A 25,311-nucleotide genomic window follows, 5' to 3' on the forward strand; every position below is an offset into this window, starting at 1 on the left:
ACCTGAGAGACCAGACAAAACCAAGTCCGGCTAAGTCATCCAAGCTGCTCAACTGAACAGGATTTTCATTACGGTACTGGTTAACATTGCGACGTGAAATTGCTGGGCAGAATGCCTCATAGCGCCAAAGAGCCAGATTCCATTCCTGTTTCATCCCAAACTGGCAAGGTTGAATCAGAACAGAAAGAAGGTCTTCCAGCTACCTGTGACAATATGAATGAAACAGAGAGCCAATCCATGGATCATTTATCAGTATCAATAATAAAGCTATCCTTAAACCCAGATGAAGAGAATAGTTCTGATGCAGCGACTGATGACTTAACAGTCCAAAAAAATGGTTCTGGTGACTCCTACTGTGAAGGGCAAATATCAGCTTTACTAGCTAATGGAGAACAATTAACAAATTCAGAAGTAATAGTGGACAACCAGCACGCTGACGATAGCACAATAAATAGAGAGCTCCAAGCTATTCTTCAGTGGATGGCTGCTTCCCATCTCAATGTCCCCAGCCTGACATTCATAAATGAAAACGACAATGAACTGTCAAAGCTACCAGAGCTAGCTGAGAGAGCAGGCAACAAAGCATACACAGTGGGTGACATTCTCCAAGAGGTGAAGAGATACTTTGTGCAACAACATACACACCCAGCATTGGGAAATACACCTCCGTGTGGACTGCTGGACTGGCTACTTGCCAACCTCTGAGAACCAGCTTTTTCATCTCCCTTTGTGTTTCTTCAACTGTGCCCCAGGTGCCCAAACCATGCTTTTATAGGAGCAGCAGATACCAACTCAAAGCACCATTGAAAGCTGCAATGCACTGAACTCAACTTGTCGCTACAATGGTAGCCGGTCAAGATGATCAATTAAAAACATTAAAAAACCAAACTGGAAGAGTCTTGTCTAGGTTTTTTTGACAATTTTTGACACTACTGATTAGGCTTTCCTTCAGGACCATCTGCAAAACTGGGCCTTTGGGGACACAACAAATCTAGATGGTATTGCCAAGGGACTACTGTTTGCTAGTTAGGTCAGTATTCTTGTTGGTGCCAATATACAGTTCTGTATCAGCTATCCAAGGAATCAGTCACTTCCTTTGATGGTGAACTTTAAGAGGGTGAACAAGCTGAAACTAAATCAATATGGTGGGATTGTGGTCTGCAGGAAATCAGATTCTGAGTCTGGAGTTTAACTTTTTCTAGTAAGAGCTGCATTAATACATTACCTTTCTCTACTGTTAAAAAAGCAGGTTCACAATTCGGAAATGCTCCTAGCTCTCCAGATATCCCTCAATCTCCAGATGACAGCAATAGTCAGAAATGTTTTCACCTGTGTTTTCAGTCACAATCATCCTTAAACCAGACAGATTGATTGCTTACACCTTAGATGCATAATGGTTTAGTTACTTTAATGGATTCCGTGAGGGGCTATTCTTAGAAAATATCCCGAAGCTTCAAATAATTGAATAAGCTGCAGCTAGACTACCAGTTGGCATAGGATCCTGCAAGCATCTTTTTTTTTTAAAAAAAAAGCTTTATTTGGGTTTTCACACAGAAAATACAAGTAAAACATCTTTTTTGAAAATAGCATGGTCCCGGGTTGAACTTCTTTATGCAGACACAAAACTCAATTTCATGCTCCTTTTTGTATTCTATTCTATATCTTATACTATTTTACACTTTCTATATAGTTTTTTCCCTCTTTTAATTTTCTCAATTTTATTTTGATTATCTCATCTCATCTCAATTCAAATCATTATATTTATACTTTTGTCTGTTCTATTTCAATTTCATATTATCTTTTCTCATTAAACAAATTTTCTCCTATAGTTACTAATTGGAGTATGACACCTTTATATCTTTTAATTACATCCATTCAACTCTTATTTAAACTTCAATATATACCTTAAGTTTATGACCTTCAATATAATACATAATACATAACTTCCAATCGAATTCTGCTTGGCACATTCTTATAATACACACTATATTCTTTAAAAAAAAAAGAAAGATGGTAAATATATGTAATTATAAACCCTCATTCCATTCCAGTTCAGTTCTATCATTAATAATCATTAAAACCATAACATCTTGAACACTTCTTTTCAATTGAATATCATACTTCCTTAACTACACATATAATCTCCATAATTAATTTTTCCCTTATTTCTCTTCACATGTTTTATAAATCATTAAATATACCCTTTGTTACATTTATTTATTGACAAGCATTCCACTGATTTACGATAGCTATTTTATCAAACATTTTAATCATACATTGTTTCATATTTTCTAAAATTATTTCTGCTTCTAATATAACCATACTATCATATGTACCTTTGCAGAATCCCTTTTTCCATTAAGTTTTCACCCATTATCTCTAAATAAACCCTGTTTCTCTATATTTTGTTTCTGTCCTTTATAACTTCTTTTCCTTTCTTTCTTCCCTCTCATCTTCTCCCTCCCTTTTTTACCCCCTTGTGTCTCTACTTCTAATTCTCTCTTCTGCATTTCCCTCTTCTGTTGCTTTCTGATTTTATACTTATTTTTCACTCTATTTTTTTTTTTTGGGGGGGATTGTTTTTCCCAATCTTAAACTTTCCATTCTCTTTCTCCCCTTTCCTTTTTTCCCCCATCTAAGATTACTTGTTCATTAAAGATGGCTTCTTCTTTGTCGCAATCTTCTTGTTCTGCAGGCATTTCTTGTTGTTTCTCATAATTCCAAATCTCTATTTCTAAAAACTGAAATACGAAGCCAAAAGAACCTCTCCCTTCTTGTGCATCTTCTTTGTATGTTTTAAGTTCCATTTTCAGTTCTTCTAAAAGTAGAGCCATTTTAAACAGTTTTAAACAACCACCCGATTGAGTTTAGTCATTCAAAACAATAACCAAGAATCCAGAAATCATCAAGTAATCCAGATAGCCCTGAGTTATATCTTCTTATTTCTTTTTCGACTTTCTCTTCCTGGGGTTTTTGTTGAGATATTTCAGTTAGAATGTATCTTTTGGAAGTCTTGTTGAGATTTTGCTGTAAGTTCTTTTTTAATTCCAGACAGTCTCCTCCCTTCCAGATCCTGCCCTTTTATTCTTCCTCTCTCCTTTCCTGTTTTCAAAAGCTTTTAATTATCCAGAAATCTTTATTATCCCTTTGACTTTTTATTTTCAGCATTAAATGCCTATTGATGTCAAAGTGGATTTTTTTTCCAGTTTCTTGCTTAAGTCTCTTAGCTGTCAGTATAGGAAAAGGAGAAAACCAAATATTTTCCCTTTTCTCCCTCCTTCGCAGCTTAAAAATCTTCTTAGGGAACAATGCTATTGTTTTTTAACAGTTTCAATTCCAGGGTACCTTATTTGTTGCTTTTGCTGTTTGACCCGGTCAACCAAAACTTTCTCTTCTTATCTTCTTCCTGCACATTCTTTTCCAGTCAAGTTCTTCTTTGTGGTGACCATTTCTGACCACCACTGCAACCGCCTTCGGGAAAGGGAGTAATGGCCAGCTGGGGAGGAGAGATGTGGCTCTCCTCAACCCTGCTGGCAGTCTCCCCCCTCTTCACCACCTCTACAGGGTGGCTTAGACCCGAAAGCAGCTGGCTCAGGGTGCTCCAGCAATGAGCACGGATCGAAGCCTCGCAGAGACAAGGTTTTGGTCTGTCGCTGAAGAAGCTCAAACCGGAAGTCCCAGGATCCTGCAAGCATAACTGTAAAAAAATGCACTGGGCATTTTCTGGGCATAGTTCAAGACATTAGTTTTCAATGGCTAAAGGCTTGACTACCTGAGGTATTATTTGGCTATCAACCTTAAAGGACTGTCTCTCCCAAGTTATTTCTATCTGTCCGAACTGGTCCAACAAGATGAGCATACTCCAGGTCCCATCAGCTAAGGAACGTCAACTGGTGAGCCTCAAAAGATGAGCCTTCTCTGCCATAATGGCCACCCTCCAAAGCATTCTCTCTCTGGAAATTAAGTTGACCTCAATCCTGTAGGCCTTTCATAAGGCCTTAAAGACCAGACTTTGTGCCTGGGCCTGGGGCCCTACTGTCACAGTTGTGTTGGGGACTTCTATATTTCTCTCAGCTATGTATTTTAATGGTTGTAATTGTGCTTATAATTGTTTTCACTTTTATTTTAAACATTGTTTTCCATATAGATTCATTTGTTGAGATAGACAGCTGTATAAATTGACTAACCAAATCTATCTAGGCATGAAGATCACCAAAAGATATTTTACAAATGTCCTCGTGTTCACAGGCTTGTCACATCCACACGAACGTCTTTTCTAAGATGGTTCTCAAATCCAGGAATGCCTTCCTTATGGTGTCAGATTTAATATTACTTTTTAAAATATTACTTTATCACCAGGAGCTGTGGTGGCACAGTGGTTGGAATGCAGTATTGCAGACTAAATCTGCTTACAGCCTGGATTTTGATCCTGACCAGCTCAAGGTTCACTTCCATCTTCCCAAGGTCGGTAAAATGAAGACCCAAATTGTTGGGGCCAATATGCATATGACTCTGTAAACTGCTTAGAGAGGGCTGTAAAGCACTGTGAAGCGGTATGTAAGTCTATGTACTATTGCTAGTTTGCCATTGCCCCTTAAAAATCTGAAATGGTTGACCACAGATATCCCATTCTTTCTATTTCAAAAAAAGGCAGCAAGGCCTTCATTTATAAAACAAATCCTCTAAGAAGTATTAGCAATTTCATACCTGCTACTTTTTCTTATAAACACAAAATCATACAATATAAATCAAAGCAACAAAATAAACCCATTTGGGTGAAACTAACTGATTTGATAGCAGAACTATCCTTCTGAAGGAATTGCAGCCCTGACAGCTATTATGTTTCCCCAGCATTCTTGGAATATCTGAATGCAGTGAGGTTACCTTAAAGCCAGCTAAAACGAGCCCTATATATGGATATTTCCTCAGCCCTTCCCCTGCCATTCTCAACATTGCTTTCTCAAGATTCCCCCTCTGAAAATGATTGTTTTTTTTTTCTTTAAGAAGTGAAAATGAACCAACCAGGAAAAGCTGTTCTCTCTAATAGGAAATGTATCTCCCATACCAAATCTTCTTGTGTCAGCAGGAAACATGAAATTGGTAATTTTTAATTGGACTGCACAGCAGGCTTCTATTTCCATTTTCTCTAACCATTGAATGTAATTTAGCAATCATTTTTCCTAATTGAAAACCCATTTACAGAATCTGTCTTTTTGCTACAGGTTTTGAAATTCCATGATTTCAAACTGGCCAATTGTTGTTGGGGTTTTAAATTGTATTCTGTAGGAAATGAAAACTGTTTTTGTTTCAAGCATAAAACTGTCCCGCTTGGAATGTTATGAAACAGCTGAATTCCAGTGAACAAAACTCAGCACATTCTGAGTTCTGACAGAAGAAAGCTAGAAAATGTTTGAGTAGTTCCAGGAACAAAAAATAATGGGAACCCAGCATATATGTGTGTGTGTGTATACATGTATATGTGTATATATATTCCTTGCTTCTCCCAAAGGTGCTCTTTTCAAAAAAAAAAAAAACTTTCTTGAAGATGTTTTGCTTCCCAATCCAGTTCAGTTTGGAAAACTGAAAAAGCTTCTTGGATGAGAAGCGAAACATCTTCAACGAAAAAAAAAAAAGTCCAGTTGCCTTTTCAAAAAGCACTTTGGGACAACCATGACCTGGGTGACTGAAAATCTCCTTAGACACATTCCTTACTTGGCCCTCTATGGCCTCTATAATACCGTACGTGGGCACCTGTCCATGCTAACTGCTACCAGATTCTCAACTTAAAGAAAATTATTTAGAAGATGGGTCTTAAAAACACCTCTGAAAATACTAAAAGCACTTCCTACACAAAGCAACTGAAACAATATTGGAAAAGCCAGTTCCTTCGACTCTGTCACCTAACATATGTAACTCTAGGTAGTGCAGCTCTTCAAATTAAGGGCTATATAAGGAACTAAATATCTCAGCCTTACATTAGCAGAAGAATATAGCTCATTTCAACTGTTAACACCTTCCAACCTAGAGATAGCAGCCAAATTGTACAGATTTTACCACTTAAAAACACATGGTAAGAATGTGCTGGGTCAAATAGTTATTAACCAAAGCTATAACAATCAAGAACACTTTTTCTGCATAGACCTTGGTTGGAAGAAAAACAGCCTTTTGCAACAGAATTCTTCAAATATTTCTTGAAAATTTGCTACTAATTCTTGGAGGAAGCAGTCCCAACAACTGGAAGATAGACAAGGAGGACTGCTATGAAGTACTGTATATTCCAACCTAAAAGAGGTGGCAGTCATTTAAAATCTTCATGGCAATACAAAACACTAAGCAATCTGGTACTTAGGCTTAGCATAGCATCTGAACCACTGTTTAAACCATGGGTTTCCTTGGGTTTACTTATCTCAACCATGCTTAGGTTTGTAAAATATATATTTGGGGTATTAAACGTATTGTCTTACTATTCAAAGGCACCACACATATGCATCCATTCACCCTGTAAAAAAACCATTATATCTACAAATTAAATTCATTCATAGCTTCTTTCTTTTTTTTCTGCTCTACCCCATCCACCCATTCCAAAGATTCTTCTAAATTAACAGTTCTCAGTTTTAATTCTCCAATTGCTGAAGCTTTATCCCCACAGTTACTAGCAGACCCATCAACAACAACTGTGAGAGCTGTAGTTCAGTATCATCTGAAGAACCACATTTGGGAAACTGCTATTTTCAGTAAAAGAAAGTGCTTATTTTTAAAATGTTCATTATCCTAAACACTTACGATTTATTATCAACCTGTTTTCCATTCCAAATTCTTTTCCTCATGGTCTGTTGAAATGCCTTCCATCTTTTAGTAGGTAATCCAAAAATCTCAACACAGAAGATTAATTAATTTCTGTGTACTCTGAAACAGCAGTAGAATACATAATTTGCAATGCATTGCCCATTATTAGACTAATATGTTTAATTATAATTTAATGTGAATTCATCTCTACGCTAATGAATTTGTAAAGATCACTGGTGTTTTCCAAGAAAGATTTATGCATTGTTTTAGCAGATGAATAGCTCTATTGATTTTACCCTGACATTTATATTATAGTATGCTCCTGAGTCCTTTATTAATTATCCAATCCTATTTTCCACTCTGGTGGTAAAAGGAAAAAGACAGTAAACTTTTAAACTCCTCTTACAACTTCTTCCTCTTCAATGTTTTCTTCTTAACACAACTACTAATAGCAATAGCAATAACAGCAGCATACTTAGACTAAAATACCACTTTTCACAGTGCTTTACAGCCCTCTCTAAGCAGTTTACAGAGTCAGCATATTGCCCCCAACAATCTGGCTCTTCATTTTAACAACCTCCGAAGAGAATGGAAAAGTGAATCAACCTTGAGCTGGTGAGAATTGAACGAATGGCAGTTGGCAGAATTAGCCTGCTGTACTGCATTCTAACCACTGCACTACCATAGCTAAACTGAAAAGGGTCAACAGCACATTTCAATTAGCATGTGATGGGGTGTTTGGAGTTCCAAAAAGTCATATGTGGAACAATTAGTGTAAAAGGGATTACTATTATCAGTAACAGTATTAACGTTAGGGCCCATGGCAACCTGAATAAACATCACCAAGAGATGAATGGGAGATTACATGGCTAAGAATTCACAGGTGACATTTGCAACACCCATTTATTATAAAGCAAATTCTATTTCACAGTGTTTGAAAGTGCAAGCAACATGTAAATACAGCAAACATTTCTATCTTATACAGGGTAGCAATTAGTCCAAAGAATAGAGAAATGATACAAGAAAATTGGATAAGAGTCTTTTAAGGTATTTTTTTCATAGTTCTCTGTTACGTGATTCCTGCAGACTTCAAATAAACAAAACCCAATTGTCATTTGATAAACAAAGCACATACTCATCTCCATTTTCCTCCTAAATGGGAATGGTTTCAAGGAGCCAGCCATTCACTTACCTAGACATGTAACAAAATCCTGCAATTATTCTTTGGTCTGAAAACTAAAGTCTAATCAAAAAAGGAAAGATACGTTTTACCATAACAAGGCAATATATCAAACCTCATGATTTCCCTTAATTAGTCATGGAACAATTGTTTTAAGAATCAGTAATGCACAAAAATAAGCAATATAATAAAACGATCCTGTAACAGAATAAAGAAAATGCAGACAACCTCACCAAGTGTGCCTATCTCTCCTAAGTTGCTACAGAAAGCGGGCATTCTCCTTAATCACAATAGTCACTTCCAATAACAGAATAACATAGTTGGAAGGGACCTTGGAGGTCTTCTTGTCCAACCCCTGCTCAGGCAGGAAACACTATACCATTTCAGGCAAAGGGCTGTCCAATCTCCTCTTCAAAACTTCCAGTGTTGGGAGCATGCTACTGCCTTATTCAAGAAGCAAATGAGGAAAGTTTAAAAGGTTTTCCCGATTTACCCTAAAATAACATCATTCCACTCCAGTGATATGGAAGGTCTGGCCCTGCAGATGTTTATTAACCGGAAATCCCAACAGTTCCAACGTGGACAGAGTTGAAGAAAGATGAGAATAGCAATTGAGCAATAGCTGGAGGGCCACAAGTTCTCCACGCTCATTCTCCTCCTTGAATTCTGGCCTCCCTTTTCCATCTTGAAACCAACCAGTTGCTTAACATATGTAGTTAGTTAACATGTGTCCTTATTGGGGAAGACATCTGTATTAAACTCATCAGTTAGCAGACGCTCTTGTTCTTTTGCTAATGCTGCAAGTGCCAAAATTGTCAGAAAAATATTCTTTACACGGATTTGTCCTCGAAGGCCTCAGAATGGAGCATAGGATGAGTGTTATCGTTTTAATCCCACTTTTTGGTATTTGTGAAGTCCTCAAAGGAGGCTACATAACTTTTTACTTGATTGTGTCATTGCCTGCTTTGCAAATTTCTGGGTTTTCTTCAGCTCACCTGCTAGTAATACAGAATCCTCAGGGGTCCTTATAAAACAAATTAAGAGAATTGGAACAATGAATGCCATAGAGAGAATTGTGCTTCTCCTGATCTTTTCAGAAGGCTTGTAAAAAATCTGCCAAGGTTCTACAAGCAATAATTAACTAAGTTACAATGAGATCTACTCCTGGTGTATCTTTGGAATTTGTAGAGATATGTTTCAAAATATAGTTTCCACACTTTGAATTTCTTGCATCACCACCAGATTGTCAGTATTTATATCTCTTTGCAGGTCTGTCTTTGGTTAACTCACATACAAATTGTTTTCTTCTGTTCCCATAAAACCCTTTCCAAATGTTTGCTAGTGTTGGAGATGAATTTCTTTGGCAATATTTTCAAAGCAGAAAGGAAGAAAAATAAAATCTGTTCCCCAGTGAACAGTTAAACTGTAATACATGTCAGGCTCTGCCTCAATTAACAATCTACTATGAGACTGCTACGTCTAGAACTATGCTGAGATTTTGCAGGGAAGTATAATTTGTATTTTATGTTTTTACTTAAATGCTTTGTATCAACCCTAGGAAAAATGCCCTCCACATGTATGTCCTCAATAGAATCAAACAGCTACATGTAAAGGATATGCATCAGCCAGAAGAATTGCCAAAAACTGTAGAAACTTGCTAATCACGCGATGCTGGTCTATGACCACAACAACTAAGAAACAACCAGTTGCATTCAGAAAGTGTCTACATAGCAAAGGCAAGTACAACACAAGCAGGGAGCAACTGCAATTCCAGGAGAGATTGTGATTCACGCTGATCATACCACAATTGCAAAGATGTTACCACAAGCCCCAGTGGCCTTTGAAGGGTTTTACTGCAGATGTTAACCTAGTAGGTCAATTAGAATCAACTACTAAGCTAAGACATTCTGAGTGACTGCGCCAAATGGATGGAACTCACTATTCTTTGAAATACATACCATCTCTCCTGGCTGCATGGCTTCAGAAGAAGCTTTAAAAACCCATTTTCTTGCTTTCCTGATTAGGATTTTTGTCGCTTTGAATAAGGTTTTTTTTTTTTGGGGGGGGGAGAAGGTTTGATAGTTTCAAGCTGATTAACGTTATGCTACTTTGATATTGTTATTTGTAAATTGTCAATCGAGCTTGGTGGCTCGTAGTAGTGGCAGCAGTATTCATTCATGTGATTTCACTCAATGCTTTGCTTTCTACCATGAATCACATTGGCTGATTTTACTAGGAGAAAGCAAGATGTAAATATGTTTGAGATGGGCAGCCATGAATAAATAGAGTAAAAAAAAAAAGTAATCAACTTACAAAATCTGGGGATTTTAATTTCTCTTTTAATTTCCCACCAGGCTGGAAAATGGATTTATGGATAAGATTCAAACTCACCATACCACAACATACCTATATAAATCTCCATACTCAAAGCTTCTTAACAAATAGGAACAAGACAAATGTGAATGGAAGATAAATAAAGGATTACTTCAACTTGTCTCAACTATAACAGAAGAGAGAATGGGATCAAGAACCTCTCTTTGATAATGGAATAGGGAGGGACAGCGAAATGACTCAAATGAGACATCCTTTAGTACCTAGATTTGACTTCATTTTCTTTGAAATAGGACCTCAGAGGGAGGGTGGACTGACACAGCTGTCAGTGTTGACCTGAAGGAGGAAGCTTTGTTCCTTTCCATATTTTAGACCAATCTTAATGGAAATGCAAGAAAGTAGCCAATTTGTTTTGCTCTCATACATAGTCCGCATGAATTGGGTTGTGAGGGGAGGAAGTTAAGTAAACAATGTAGAAAACCCAAACAGTGCCCCTTTACGGTGCAATGATCAATTAGGAATAGAAGTTGATAAAATCAGTTGTGGGTGCTCCATCACAGGAAGTTTTTGAAAGTAGACCAGACAACCATTTGATTGGGGTGGTATAAGGTCCCCTGCCTTGAGCACGGGCTGGACTAGAAGACCTCTGAGGTCATTTCCAGCCCCACGATTCTTGTTCTAAAATGTTCCAGTTTATATTCTATGGGTGAACCAGGACTTTCCAATTTATTCACAGAGTTTGGAAAGGGAAAATTTCTGGATATTGGTTTTAAACCTAATGTTTGGCTTATGGTAAACAATGCTTCCATTGATGGCTCCGGCTAGAGTATTGTTGAAAATCACCAGAATGAGGCCTTCCTAGCTAGCTTCTGACAAGCAAAGTCTATGGGATCGAAAGTCAATGCAAACCACCTGTGGCCCTAGAATCTCTGGTGGCTCAGCTTTCAGTTAGAATAAGAGCAACCACACTGAGAACCAGCCCTAATGCAACATTTTTGTTAATGGTCTTTCTCTTTTAAAAAGTATCCATTTTATATGCAGAGAGTCCTTGACTTATGACCACAATTGGGACCGGAATTTCCATTACTAAGCAAGACAGTTAAGTGAACTGCACCCAATTTTACGACCTTTTTATGCTGTAGTTGTTAAGCGAATGAATCCCTGCAATTGCTTAGGGTATCACATGGTCATTAAGCAAACTCAGGCCCCCATCCCCGGTTGACATTGGTTGTCAGAAGCCAGCTAGGAAGGTCTTGGGTGAGGATCACATGACCCCAGGATGCTGCAACCATCATAAATGCAGTCTGGCTGAAATTTGATCACGTGACTTGGAGCGATGCTGTGACAGGTTGTAAGTGCGAGGTCCAATCAAAAGGCCCTTTTTTCTCAGTGCTGTTATAACTTTGAATGGTTGTTATATGAATGGTTATAAGTCAAGGGCTATCCGTATTCTTTGTCATCCTTAATCTGATACTTAGCAGGGAATTTTTATTCAAATATAGTTTTCAGGGTTGCTGGAGGAGAAGGTAAGAATTTAATCAAGCCAATCCAGAAGCATATTGTTCAGGAATGTGTGGGCTGTACTTTTAATGACATTTTAACAGAATCTTGCACATCTGAAGATGGGGAATTATATAAATCAGGGGTCCTCAAACTGCGGGACACGGCCCACTACCGGACTGTGGTGTGTTGACCCCCAGACCAGTGAATGGCTGGCTAGTGTGGGCCTGTGTGTGCATGCTCACACCCCCACTTGCACTAGCATCACGACATATCGCCGCTAGATCACACGGGCGCTAGTGTCGCCGCAAGCACTATGTCACCTGCCCCTACCTTTCCCTTCAGGCCACCAACCCAAAACATTTGGAGAACTCTGATATAAATAAAATTTCAACTGAATTCTGCAAACCTATAACCTCTATTGAGTCCTGAGACCTATAACTGATCACCTTCATTTTCTCTCTCTCCTTCAGGTACCACAGGTTACTACTGTTTCTCTTTCAGGTTAGATGTTACTAATGTAATTCGGGATTTTTGTATTCCAAGGAGAATTTGCATTTTGGAGAATGGAAGTCTTCACTTTAAGTACTTTACAGCAGAGGTCTTTAAGTGGAACATCAACATTTAGTAAGCTCCAGCTGGTCGGATATCATTGAATGCATTCAAGCTAAAATAAGAAACACACAGTATACCTTGCACAGATTCTTCAAATTAAAAATATACTCGTAGGAAAGCTAAATGCTGAGACTTACAGGAACAAGGAAGTTATGTGGGCTGAAGCTGCTCCCAGAGATGGAATGGCTGTCAGTTCATTGTTATTCAGTCGCCTGGAGGAAACAATGACAACAATTAAAAAAACCAATTATTAAAAAAAATGAAGCAAACTTTTTTTTGGGGGGGGGCGGGGGAGACTCTCAGGTTGCTTTTTGTTGCTCGCTGTCTGTCATGATTATTAAACTAGAAGCCCAGCTGCATGCAGAAATGTGTCAGTGCACTTCCTGTAATTCTGTGACTTTCCAGCCAAGTCACCGCCAAGAACACTTGTAACAGAAACCCAGCTGCACATTCCATGCCTACTTTAGTTATTGCTAACACATATTTATGGAACAGCAACAAGTGCCAGCTCCCTCCAAGGCTGGGCAAACTACAGATCACGAGACACAAGTAGCTCCTGGGGAGTTCTAACCAGAGCTCCTGATTTACATCCTTGTGCACAATTTCTTTTGATATATGTATTTTTAATGGATGGCTTGGGGATCAAAAGTTTCTCCATTAGGATCTCCTTGTTGGACTTGATTACCGGACATGGTTACAGCCAAGGTCAGAAATAGTAGTGATTGTAACCACAATGGCTCCTGAAAGAGGGTTGCATCATTAGTTATAATAGATGAGGATGATCCATCCAGAGCTATCATACTAGCCAGCTTTAGACACCAACGTAGTTTTCCTGCTTTAGAGACTCTCATGTGGTCAAAGGGAATAAAAGAAGGACCTGGTGCCCGAGTCTGTTCTGTATTAAGTCTTGGTTCTCCCAACCACCCCTCTCCTATGCTGTGTCCCTTCAGCAATCCAGGTTGGTGCTGTCCATGTTAGTAGGATGCAGACAGACAAATAGCAAGAAGCATTTCTTTGCATACAGGATTGAAGTTGCTGTGGGTATGAATTAGCATCCTCCTGTTCCATCTGTCTCTCTTTCTTCCTCACAATATACATTGACCCCGATGGCTTTATGGCTGGTTGGACCCCACGTCAACTATTCCATCCAAATGAGTCCATCAGCCTCATGAATTTGGGAATCTTAGTGCATATGGAGAGAGTGAGTTTGGTGGAGGTTAAGAGATCAGAGTAGAAACCGGACATCTAGGACTTAGGCACAAAGCCAGCTAGGGGACCTCTTGAAAAAGCACCGGATGACTCTCTCTCAACCCTAGGAAAGAGACAATGGCAAACCACTTCTGAAATCTTGCCAAGAAAACTGTGGTACTTGCCCAGGCAGTTGGCAAGAGTCAACACTGACTCAAAGGCATAAAAAGAAGCGGAAAATAAAAAGATGTGGAAGCAATCATCAAATCCTCAGGAACTCAGCAGAAAGAAGGAATTAAGCAGGAAGAGGGATGTTTATGGAGATTCCCAGTCATCCAGGTCATGGTTGTCCCAAAGGTGCTTTTTTCAAGAGGCAACTGGACTTTCTGGTTTTTCTTTGAAGATGTTTCGCTTCTCATTGAAGAAACTTCTTCAGCTCTGAAGAAGCAGCTTCTTGGATGAGAAGCAAAAAAGTCTTCAAAGGAAAAACCAGAAAGTCCAGTTGCCTCTTGAAAATAAGCACCTTTGGGTCAAGAAGAGGGATAAGTTTTCCTTTGTCTTGATAATCAAAGCATATACAACACCTTAACACAGAGCCAGGCAAATACCTCAGCTCCCCCAGTACAGGTAGTCGTCTACTTGGGAGGACTGCCCATCATGGTTGTAAGTCACGATGATCATAAAACGGATCACTCACATGATTGACCTGATTTTACAACCTTTATTGCAGTGATTGTTTAAGCAAACACCACCGACATTAAGCAAACCAATGGTTCGTCCTGGGCCAGTTTTAAAGAAAACAAAAAGTAAATGCTGGTTTTTGGCAAAACAGTCATAAAATGTATGCATGTCACTGCAGGATGCTAGAAACAGCCATAAATGTGAGTCTGTTGCTAAGTGCCCAACCTGCAGTCATGTGACCATGGGGGGGGGGGGAGAGAAAAGCCATCAGAACTTCAGAACCAGGTTATAAGTATCCCCAGGAAGGCCCATTGAACGGTTGGTAAGCAACCAGTCATAGGTTGAGAACTACCTATGGCATCTGCTCCAATTACCTGCTCCATCAAATAGAAATTGGAAGGACTACATTTGTGATTATTATTTTTTTGTAGAAGCACATCATCTACCTTTTCTTAAAGAAGAAAAGGTATATATTGTGTAAAATAAATAATTACATCAAAAATACACTTGTTTCAGCAATTATGCCCATTTAATTGTTTCAGTTAATGGTTTATTAATGGTCTTTTAGGTACATACTGGATATAAATGAAATACAAATGAGGTTCAATCTTTTTCTAATAAAAATTAAAAAATGGATAGTTTCATCTTCCATTGCTGAATTACTGGACTTCAGAGTTTCACTCTTAGTAGTATGATATCTGTATTGGACTACTGAAAGAAAGCTGACCTACGTAATACAATCTGTTTCCTTCAGGATTTAGATACCTGCAGTTCTCACTTTGAATTAGTCCATTAATTAGCATTAAACAGGTGCTTGTCTTGTTGCTTGAAAACTGCCCAATTTCCTGGCCTCCTTGCCTAGCTTTAACCTTTCCAAAGAAGCAGTCAAAAAAGTTATTGAGGCCAAAAAACAAACAACCCAATTGCTTCCTGCTTAAGAACAGGAGAATTTCTCTAACTCAGGGGTCTTCAAACATGACAGCTTTAAGACTTGTGGACCTCAACTCCCAGAATTCCTCCTCCAGTCATGTTAGCTCAGGAATTCTGGGAGTTGAAGTCCACAAGTCTTAAACTTGCCAAGTTTGAAGACTCTTGCTCTAACTCTACAAGCGGTACGTATAATTGGATCTTGTTTATTTATCCTTTTTTGTCTTTCCAAACAGCAAAGATTTAAAATGGTTTGTTCTCTATTTTAGATGTATGATTCACTATATCTGTAAAATGCAGAGACGGGGGGAAAAGTTGCAAAATAAAAATAAGGTCCAGTTGTCTCAGCAAACTCCTTTATATCAAAGCATTTCTGTATTTCTTAACATTATTTTTAAAAGTCAAGCAAGGCAACTGTTTACACTTGTTAAAAATTATACTTGATAACCAACAAATTATGAACTATTTGCTTATATCAATAATTTTTCCAGGCCAGCATCCTTCAAATAAAACAGAAATTGTATTAGCTAGATTCTCTGGGCAGTACAAAAATAGGACATTTTGTAAACCAGTTTGAGTATTTATTCAATAAATATCCACTATTTAAAAATAAATAAATAACCATCAACTCCGAAGGATGCTATGTTGAAGATGTTCTAGAAGTATATAAAAGATAAAGTGGTATATAAGAAGATATAGCAGTAATGCATATATCCAATTATCCACTACAAACCATGCTAAGAGTAATTGATACAAGTATAAAGTTTTCAACAAAAAATACGTGTGAACATTTTTGTTCAATAAAACCTTCCAGAAACCAAGAAGATGATTATTGAACTGATTCTGTTGTTATGTATCTATGGAAAGTTGTGCCATGGAGATGCATAGCAAACTTCCTGATGTTCTACAGAAGTTCACAAGTTCTGCTTGGAACTCAAAAATGCCCTGGCCTTTATCGATACATACACAAAAGGAGATGGACAACATAAATGGGCATCTTTTTATGAAAGAGTTCCACATGAATATTGGAACCTAAGTAGGGTTTTCAATGGTGACGAATGGCTTCATTCATGAATTCTTTCCTAAGGCTTTTGTTAATGCAAACAGGAAGGACCTAAGGTATATTCGATAACAGAAGCTTCTATAGGGTGTTGATTGGCAAGTATAACCTGGCAGGACAAGTTAGAACTTACTAGCAATCTAAACAATAAATTCTTGGTTGTTAGTTTATTTTGCTGTTAAATATTGGCATATTGTTGGGTAAGGAGCTTTGGCATGTGGTCAGGAGCTTCTCTTAAATAACAAGCAAAGGTAAGACAGGCTGAACAACTCTCTGAAGCAACTACAGCTAAAAGCTCTCTTTCCAACCCTTTGATCCTGATACCACGTGTGGTAAGATGGGGAAGGGGGAGTGACACTCCCTATAAAATATTTACAACCTAGTTGCCAGGCTAATGTCATGTTGAAATGGATCTTACTTAAAAATAGCACAGTTCTCTTGAGGATTCACTGAAAGGCACTTAGATTTTACTTTTTTTTTAAAGGCAAAACAGTAAAAAAAAATAGTTTGGGAAAGGAACTTTATGCAATTTTGCCCTGATTATGATTAAAAGAAGCCTAGGGTTTTATGAACTCTGAAAGTAGACATTGTGCTCAAGTGTTAAGACTGTGTTCAAGCACCCTTTATTCTGCCTGGTAGGATAGTTCAACAACTTCTAGACAGCCACAAATTCTCACTTCATGTGGCGCTCAAGGAGCCTTGATAGATAAAAACTGCATGGATTTTTAGCTTACAAGAATAAATCGCTAGAAAGGAAAAACGACATTTTAATTAAGCATGCTGTAAAAAAAGAGTGGAGAGGGGAATATTCAGACAAAAAGCAAGTTTTACACAACATAAAGTGATCCAATGGTGCATGATCTCCAATGCTAACCATTGGGTGGGGTGGGATTTTGTAGTTACGATTTTCTTGTGGCCTTCAAGCAGGATCAATTATTTTATTTTAGTTATTAATTGAATGGATTAATCCCATGTATCTCTCATTACAATCCCAGGCAGATTCATGGTAGATACAAAACAGGAAACATCTGTGGGAACATGCTAGATTACTTAGGGACTATGGTCCGATTCCAAATAGTTCTGCTGCTTTTATATAACAGTTGTGAACTGTCCTGACTTCCATGTACCGTATTATCACCAGTTCATGTGCAAAGTATCGACTTCGCATTCAGGGGTATCCACAGAATGTAGTCCCAAAAAAGGTTAAGGTGGCTTTCACAATGGTGCAAGTGAAGCTCGGACCAATGCACATTAAAAGAACATTGTGGCCATCATGTTGGGGGATTTTAATCTTTTTTTTTTAATCAGTTACTTGCATTCTTCACTGTGAAGCCATAGCTGCAAAACCACCTCACAAGAAATAGAACGTTTCACTGATATGTGAATGTAATAGTGTAATAGTTAAGCGTACTGTATGCAGTTGCAAACAGGAGGCATCCAATTCATCTCAACTATAGCAGGGGTGTCAAACTCGATTTCATTGAGGACCGCATCGGGGTTGTGTTTGACTGGGGGGACAGGGCCAGCTTGATGTCACTCGTGTCAGGGGCACCTCTGGTGGCCTGAGTGATCTGCCAGCAAAAACAGGTTCCCGCATTTTGTTTTCAGCTGCAACGTCTTCCTGCAACCCACTGCCAGCAAAAACAGAGCTCGGGAGGGCCATGGGTGGCCCTCCCGAGCTCTGTTTTTGCTAGCACAGGCACTATGGGCCAGTCCTTTACGGCCCCACAGGCCAGATATAAGCACCCTACGGGCTGGCTCCAGCTCCTGGGCCTTGAATTTGACACCCCTGAACTATAGTGAACTATCCAAGAATATCAGTAAAGCACCATTTCCTCATCTTCTGCATCTACTACAGGTAATCCTTGACTTCCAACTACACTTGGGACCAGATGTTCCACTGCTAAGCAAGGCAGATATTAAGTGAGTTGTGCTCAATTTTACAACCACTTTGTTGAAACACTGGAGTGGTTATGTGAATCATGTGATTGTTAAGAAAATCTGGCTTCCCCCGTTGACTTTACTTGTTCAAAGACAGCTGGGAAGGTCACAAATGGCGACCCCATGATCCCAAGACAGTGCAGCTGTCATAAATACGTGCCAGTAACCAAGCACCCAAATTTCAATCATGGGACCACCATGAGGATACTGTAACAGTCGTAAATGCAAGGACCAGTCATAAGTAATTTTTTCAGTGCCAACAAGCAGAGTCAATGGAGGAAGCCAGATTTGACTAACCACCTCATGATTCACTTAACAACTGTACTTGCTTAGCAACAGAAATTTTGGGCTCAATTGTGTTGTGGGGCGAGGACTACATGTACTGTTTGAATATAATTAACTATTGGAAATACTGTAGACACATCTTTTCAAAACATCTCTAGGGATTCATATTAGAGTAAAATAATTTATGATTAATTAAATAATTATTTAATAATGTATTGCACCAGGCCTGGGTGTTCCAAGGGACAGATGAAACCTTGAAATGGTTCCATGGTTAACATTCACTCTCTTGTATTTTGTGGTGGGGTTTAAAATAATTTTCATAGAACCCAAGATGGTTGGGGGCAATGTGCTGACTCGGTAAACCACTTAGAGAGGGGCTGGAAAGCACTGTGTATATAAGTCTAAGTGCTACTGCTATTGCTAATAATGCTTGGTTTTTATATATTTGTTTTAATTAATTGCTATACGCTGCCTAGAGTAATGTTTTATAGGATGGGCAACTATATAAATTCTCATCATTTGGATTACATGGTAATGTAACCTTACATGGTGAGGCTACTGTTGAAACTGGTCTATCTATTATCAACGTGTATGCTGGGAAATTAACTGATAGACAGACAGACATACAGACAGACAGACAGAGAAATGGGGCACCCAATTTTGTGCTAGAATATAGTTTTCTGCTGACTCAAGAATGGATAGATCTTAACCAGCCTTGGGAAGAAGCTCTTTGTCCTTTCTGCTAGGGAGCAGTGGGTGGGAGGGGGAGAAGGTAATTATTCCATAGTACCAACACTATACATTTTCTTCTTGAGGCAGCCAGAAAAGATTAGCATTAGATGTCACAGCAGAGTCTACTTTGTATTAGAGGAAAACAGATCCATGCAGCTTAGTATGATTACCTGGCTATCTTTGGGATTATGAAATATAGTAGCAGGTAGAGCCAGGGAAGAACAGACAACACCAATGATTTCCAATAAAGACACTGCAGTTTAATTGAGACACTGTGTTCTACTAATTGACTGTTAATTTTTTAAACAGCACCCGGGTACTATATGAATGAAAAACAAAAGCTCAGATTTAATCTGTTGATGCAAGCTGGAAGAACAATGGAGTCACGTCCTCGGAAACTGTATACTTTTTCCGACTACTACCCTAGCCAGACTGGAAGTGAAGACAGAGAGCGGCCAGGATGAAAAGTCCTTTAGACAGAAAATACTTACACTTCCCGTAGTTTTGGCAGCTTTGCGAAGGCAGAAGGATCAATCTCGGTCAGTTTGTTGTGGCTCAGGTTTCTGTTTGAAAAAGAGATGGCAGTATCAGCAAAGGACAGTTTCTATGCTCAGCAAAAATTGGCAATCCTAATTATTCTGGAGTTGTACTGGATAATAATAAAAAGAAGAGCAAAGGCAAAAAGAAGGAAACACATGCTTACCACATCTATTCCACCCCACCCCCAACCCACCCCCCGCAAAAGATGCCCCAACGGTGAGCTTTAATGAAGGAATATGGAGTGCTTCTGAAGCATTAACAATATGACAGCTTAAAGTGTTTTCTCAATTAATTCAAAAGGTTCAGAGAAATCGGAATTCTGTTTTCCTAGAAGTGACAACTGAGTTATTTCTAGACAGTTCAGAAAACAGAATAAAAGCAACAGCATTTGCCTATCTATCACCAGCAACTGTCATTCGGCCTCCTGCTGACCAGGAGTCTCCAACCTTGGCAACTTTAAGCCTGGAGGACTTCAACTCCCAGAATTCTGGGAGTTGAAGTCCTCCAGACTTAAAGTTGCCAAGGTTGGAGACCCCTGCTGTAGACTAAGGTTGGGTAATCAAGGCTTCTGGTAACTGGGCCACGGAGAAGACCTTCAGTGAAAATGTTAATGTGGTGGTTAGTCCAAACGAACAAGTCAACTCCTTCAAATATCCCAAATTAGTACTGTGTCCTTGGGCCAAAATATTCTCAGTGAGCCTCACTATCTTCTGTTCCAAGCAGTCCAATGCAATTGATGTCCCAGCATACACGTTTCATAATAGAGGTACCATTTCCAACTACAGTCACACAAAACCGTAATGCAATCTAGTTTAATAGAAGAGTATAATAGCCATATTATTTCTTCCGAGAAGCACTACAGCAGAGAATTTTGCCATGTCACTATCACAGGAGCTTTATCCTGAGATATCTACCACAATCCTAGATTATTTTCCTACCCGTAATAGCCACTGCTGGTTTAAAGACATCAATGCAGGCTAAAAAAAATTTGTCCTAATGTGCCTTTAGTTCATGCTTACTTCTGCAGGCTTTCTTCATTACAGATAGTCTTCAACTTATAACGATTTCATTTACTGACTGTTCAGAATTACAAGGGTACTGAAAAAGTTTTTCACACTTATAACTGATGATGTTACCTGGTTAGGGTAAGGAAATATCTGCAAGAAAACAAGCAAGCTCAAAGAGCACCATTTGTATTCCTGAATGAAAGGTAGAATATAAATCTAACAAATGATAAAATCCATGAAGATTATTTCTAAGTAATGTGCAAATAGCACAATTCTCAATTGAGGCATTGAGTTAATGATGCTCAATTTCTAGTAAATCCAGAGCCAAGGGTGCAGCCTAAGCTATTGTTTTATTGTCGTATCCAGCAAAATATCAGCTCCACTAGGTAGGAAAAACCAAGAAATCAACTCCACAGGAAGGGCGAAACTACTTTCATTGAGACCAGGTTTTTATTACTGGCTATAGTAACAGAATCTTGTTTTATGTCTCCCACTTAGACTCATTAGGGAGATTTCTGTCTCAGCCGTTTCCATGCATTTTCTGCTTGTTTTGGACTCACAATTTGTTTTTTCCCCTCATTGCTTTGGTAACAGATCTTGCCTATTTCTGTCAAGGTCATCTGCATCTTCTACATTTTACAAAATTAATATCATTATTTTCCTCCCCTATAGCAACCTGGGTTAGCTGTAAATAGAAGTGGTGACCAAAATCTTAAAATAATGTTCTTGAACCCACACCAAAGAGATTTATAATACCCGTTACTCTGTTGAGTTCACTTGCAACTTTTATCATTTCTGCAAAAGTCTTTACTTTTCTCTCCTCAGTTTTTTTTTTTTTGGGGGGGGGGGGCAAGAAAATAATGACAAGGTGATAGAAGAAGCAGCTAAAGCATCTGTCCTCTGAAGCTTTTTGTGAAATTGTTAAAAATAGATTTGCTGGATCAGATCAAAAACTCATCTAGTCCCGTATTCCGTTTTCCCATGCTGTTTCCTGGCAGGCCCCGAAAACATTGGGATCTTCTCATTCCTTTTCTCTGGCAAACTTTATTCAGAGACTTGATGCCTCTAAAACAGAGTAGCATATATTTTGCTTCTAAGGTGAAGAGAAATTGATACCTTTAACTTTTTGATATTATCCACAGGATGAAGACCAATTAATACCTCTACTTGTCATGATATTCTCAACAGGACAATAAAGTCAAATTACCAGGATCTTAGATTTTCCCCGAATCAGAAGGAGTTACACTGTTAAATCCCATCCTTTGTTTAATTTAATGCAACAGTATCAATTAAATAATATACTAGTATTTATTATAAATAATATACTAGTACTTATTATTAGAATGTCCTTCATTATTACTACTTCAGCTTTTGTTCATTTTTATTGGCTAGATTTCTATTTCACTTTTTCTTCAGGCGCTTGAGGTGGTATACACAGCCTACCTTCCTCCATTTCCCGCCCCCCCCAATAATTATCCTGTATTATAAGTTATTGGCCAAAAAAATTCTTGTTACATTCTGCATCCGAGAGTGGATTTCAACATAGGCCTTCTTGGTTGAGCAAGGAAACAAGCACCTCTTATTTACCCTCTCAAGTCCCTTACTATATTGCTTTTTGGGGGAGGAAAAAGAACACACATCACTTTAAAACAACTTGTAAGTAGCAGCTTCCTTCTCACTATGCATATGTGTTACTTTAGAGATAACACTGCTAGCATATGATTCTGAAAGTGTGCCAGGCTGTTAAAGGATAAAATAAGGCTAGCAAATGGAAGGATAGACACACACCCCGTCCAATTTTTCCCCCATCACCACTGTTTTCAAAAGATCCTGTTTTCCCCCCCTATGTCTGGGATAGAAATCAACACGGATTCAAAGAGGTTTATATACTGAATGAAACAAAAAAAAAAAAACCCAGCAAATTGCGGCTTAAAAAATTCCTAGGTACTTCTAAACCTGAAACACTATCTCCCAATCAAGACGAGATTAAACAAAAACACAATTTGTCCGGCAAATCCCTTGCTTAAAAAAAAAAAAAACGCAAACCAGAAAGACAGGTCTGAGCTGGTCTGCATCGTAAAGAGAAAAAGAAGCAAGTACCGTGGATTTTATTTTCCAAAAAGGAATGCAAACATGACTGCAAAATTAGACACATTTGTGTTAAGAATAGCATGTGTATTTTTAACGTTGCAAAATTTCATGTTGTCATTTCAATTTTCATCAAGCTCTTTAGTGCCTTTAGAAAACAAATAAGGAACATACAGTATAGTATGTGGCTGTTCAGTTTAAAAGGGAGAGGCATATGGTTTAACAATTGATTTCTTTCTTTCTGTTGTGATGTACTTTGATATAATTAAGAACTGGATAACTCAGTCTGCGTGAATTACAAATACTGAAATCTTGAATTGGGCCCAAATTATGTTGCTGTGCTCATACACAGTATATAGAAGGTCTCAAGTTCAACTTCTGGGTTATAAATTACTTTGTAAAAGTCTAGAGAAGGATTGCCAGTCAGTATTTAAAACTGTTTAAAAATAGAACGGCTCATTGGTATAAAATATGTGATGTGTTTTGATTCAAAACATTCTGAATTTGGCCTAGTTCTAGTGCAAAACTCTTGTGCCCAGACCAGGGACTCCTCCAAGTGTGTAAAACAATATACAGATACACTTGACTGTATATTAGCATTGTTAATTATGATGCCCTCCTTTGTTGCTATGCATTTTAATATTTGTAGTTATAGTGTATAGGGTTTTTTTACGTGATATTGTTCACCTCCCAGAGTCACTTGTTGAGATAGGTGGCTATACAAATAGATTAAATAAATAAATAAATAAATAAATAAATAAATAAATAAAAAAAAACAGTTGCTCCCTGCATACCATTGCTTCAAGCAGACCAAGGTATTTAAATCATTTTAGAAACATATCTTGAAACCACCTAATCAAGGAGAGAAACAACCTAAAACTACAGATAAATTTCCCGACAGAACAATTAATCAGTGGAACAACTTGCCTCCAGAAGCTGTGAATGTTCCAACACTGGAAGTTTTTAAGTAGTGATTGGACAGCCATTTATCTGAAATGGTATAGGGTTTCCTGCCTGAGCAGGGGGTTGGACTAGAAGACCTCCAAGGTCCCTTCCAACTCTGTTATTCTATTCTATAATGCAAGGAGCAGTTGTAAGTCACTTTTTTAATGCCCTTGCAACTTGGATTGATTGCTAAATGACTGTAAATTGAGGACAAACTGCGCACTTTCCCTCTTTTTATTATGTTATTATAAATCTTAATGCGTTGTCTTGTTCCTATGCATTTAACGTGTTTAAAAATTAGGATTCTGCTAAAAGCAGAGTATCAGGAAGAGAGAATAAAGAAAAAGATTCTGCCAATGCTAATTACAGTTTAGGAGGATAATATTAGAAGCATAAAATTATTTAGCTTTTTCATATGCTGTAAAACCACAAATTCTAAGAGAGAAAAAAGGATGGATGTCGATTAATCACACTATTTTATTCTGTTTGAGGACATTTGTAGAAGAGTAAGGGCAAAATATATTAAATATATAATCTGATGTGGCCTTTCCTTTTTTAATCCAGTGATGTCGAAGTACTGTATACATTTCATACGGAATGGAATGATGTTTGAATGTGTAATCCTTTTAGGCCCACTGTTCATGGTTGGCAGGATTCTAGATCTGTACTGAATCCTGCAAGACCTCTTCTGCAGATATCCTACTCTGCCCTGTGTTTTTGATAAAGAATGTTTCTGAAAAAGCGGGTGTGGAAATTGATTCTGGATCAGGCAGTTTCCTGTTCCAGAATCTCTTTTGCAAGGCAGAGGGGAAAAGAAAGGCCTCTTTCCATCTGCAAACTGATTTAATGGGTTGAAATGCATGGTGGCAGGCTGTCAAAAAAGCTGCAGGTTCTGTTAATCCAGGAAAGGGACATTGTTGATGTTTTGCTCTGTGCAGTCCCTTCAACAGCAGTTCAGAGACTTTCAATTCTCTTATTGAAGTCCAGCCATGTGTGCACCAGATTCTCCTCTGCTAAAACATCTATAAAGATATCTTGGATTTGGATGGGGTGTCTATTCAGGAAGCTGCAGGCAAGGGAGTTCTCTCTGGGCAGAGGAGCAGAGATATTCCTCTTGTGAAATTTGGACTGTTCAAGGCTCCTGGTTTTGTGACATCGTTGGTGCTGTCTGAGCTTGGTCGTTTCCTTGCAGATGTTTCATAACCCAACATTTTTATAAAATGTTACCTATAGTTGGGTAATCAAACAGTCTGCAAATAAGCAGCCAAGCTCAGACAATACCAAGAACTCTGTAGTTCAACTATTAATATTCTCTTCTATTGGCTCTTGGTTCCTTTTGTGTGGGAAATGATGAAAAGCTGGATTAAGCGAAAGGCTGACAAAATGTTTAATAGAAGTGGCATTTGGCGCCAACACATATTCCTGGACTGCTCCTCTTCCCCTTAGCTGTCACTCACCCACCTTGTTAGTGGAAGGAGCCATAGAGTTGTGTCCTAAAAATACAG

The 25,311-nt window shown here is 38.3% G+C and overlaps 1 protein-coding gene across 3 annotated transcripts in view; it reads right to left on the reverse strand.

Annotated features, from left to right (window-relative positions):
• LRIG1 (leucine rich repeats and immunoglobulin like domains 1) overlaps positions 1-25,311 on the reverse strand; it is a 138,334-nt gene that overhangs the window by 64,699 nt on the left and 48,324 nt on the right. For all 3 annotated transcript variants that reach the window (XM_026722066.2, XM_026722059.2, XM_087923630.1), the window contains exons 2-3: positions 19,718-19,789; positions 12,550-12,624 (exon numbers count right to left, since the gene is read on the reverse strand). In XM_026722066.2, coding sequence (XP_026577851.1) covers positions 12,550-12,624; positions 19,718-19,789 — 147 coding nt within the window. The remainder of the gene's footprint in view (positions 1-12,549; positions 12,625-19,717; positions 19,790-25,311) is intronic.

This window comes from Pseudonaja textilis, chromosome 2 (assembly GCF_049901715.1).
Source record: "Pseudonaja textilis isolate UNSWEBS1 chromosome 2, rPseTex1.2, whole genome shotgun sequence".
NCBI classification, from domain to species: Eukaryota; Metazoa; Chordata; class Lepidosauria; order Squamata; family Elapidae; genus Pseudonaja; species Pseudonaja textilis.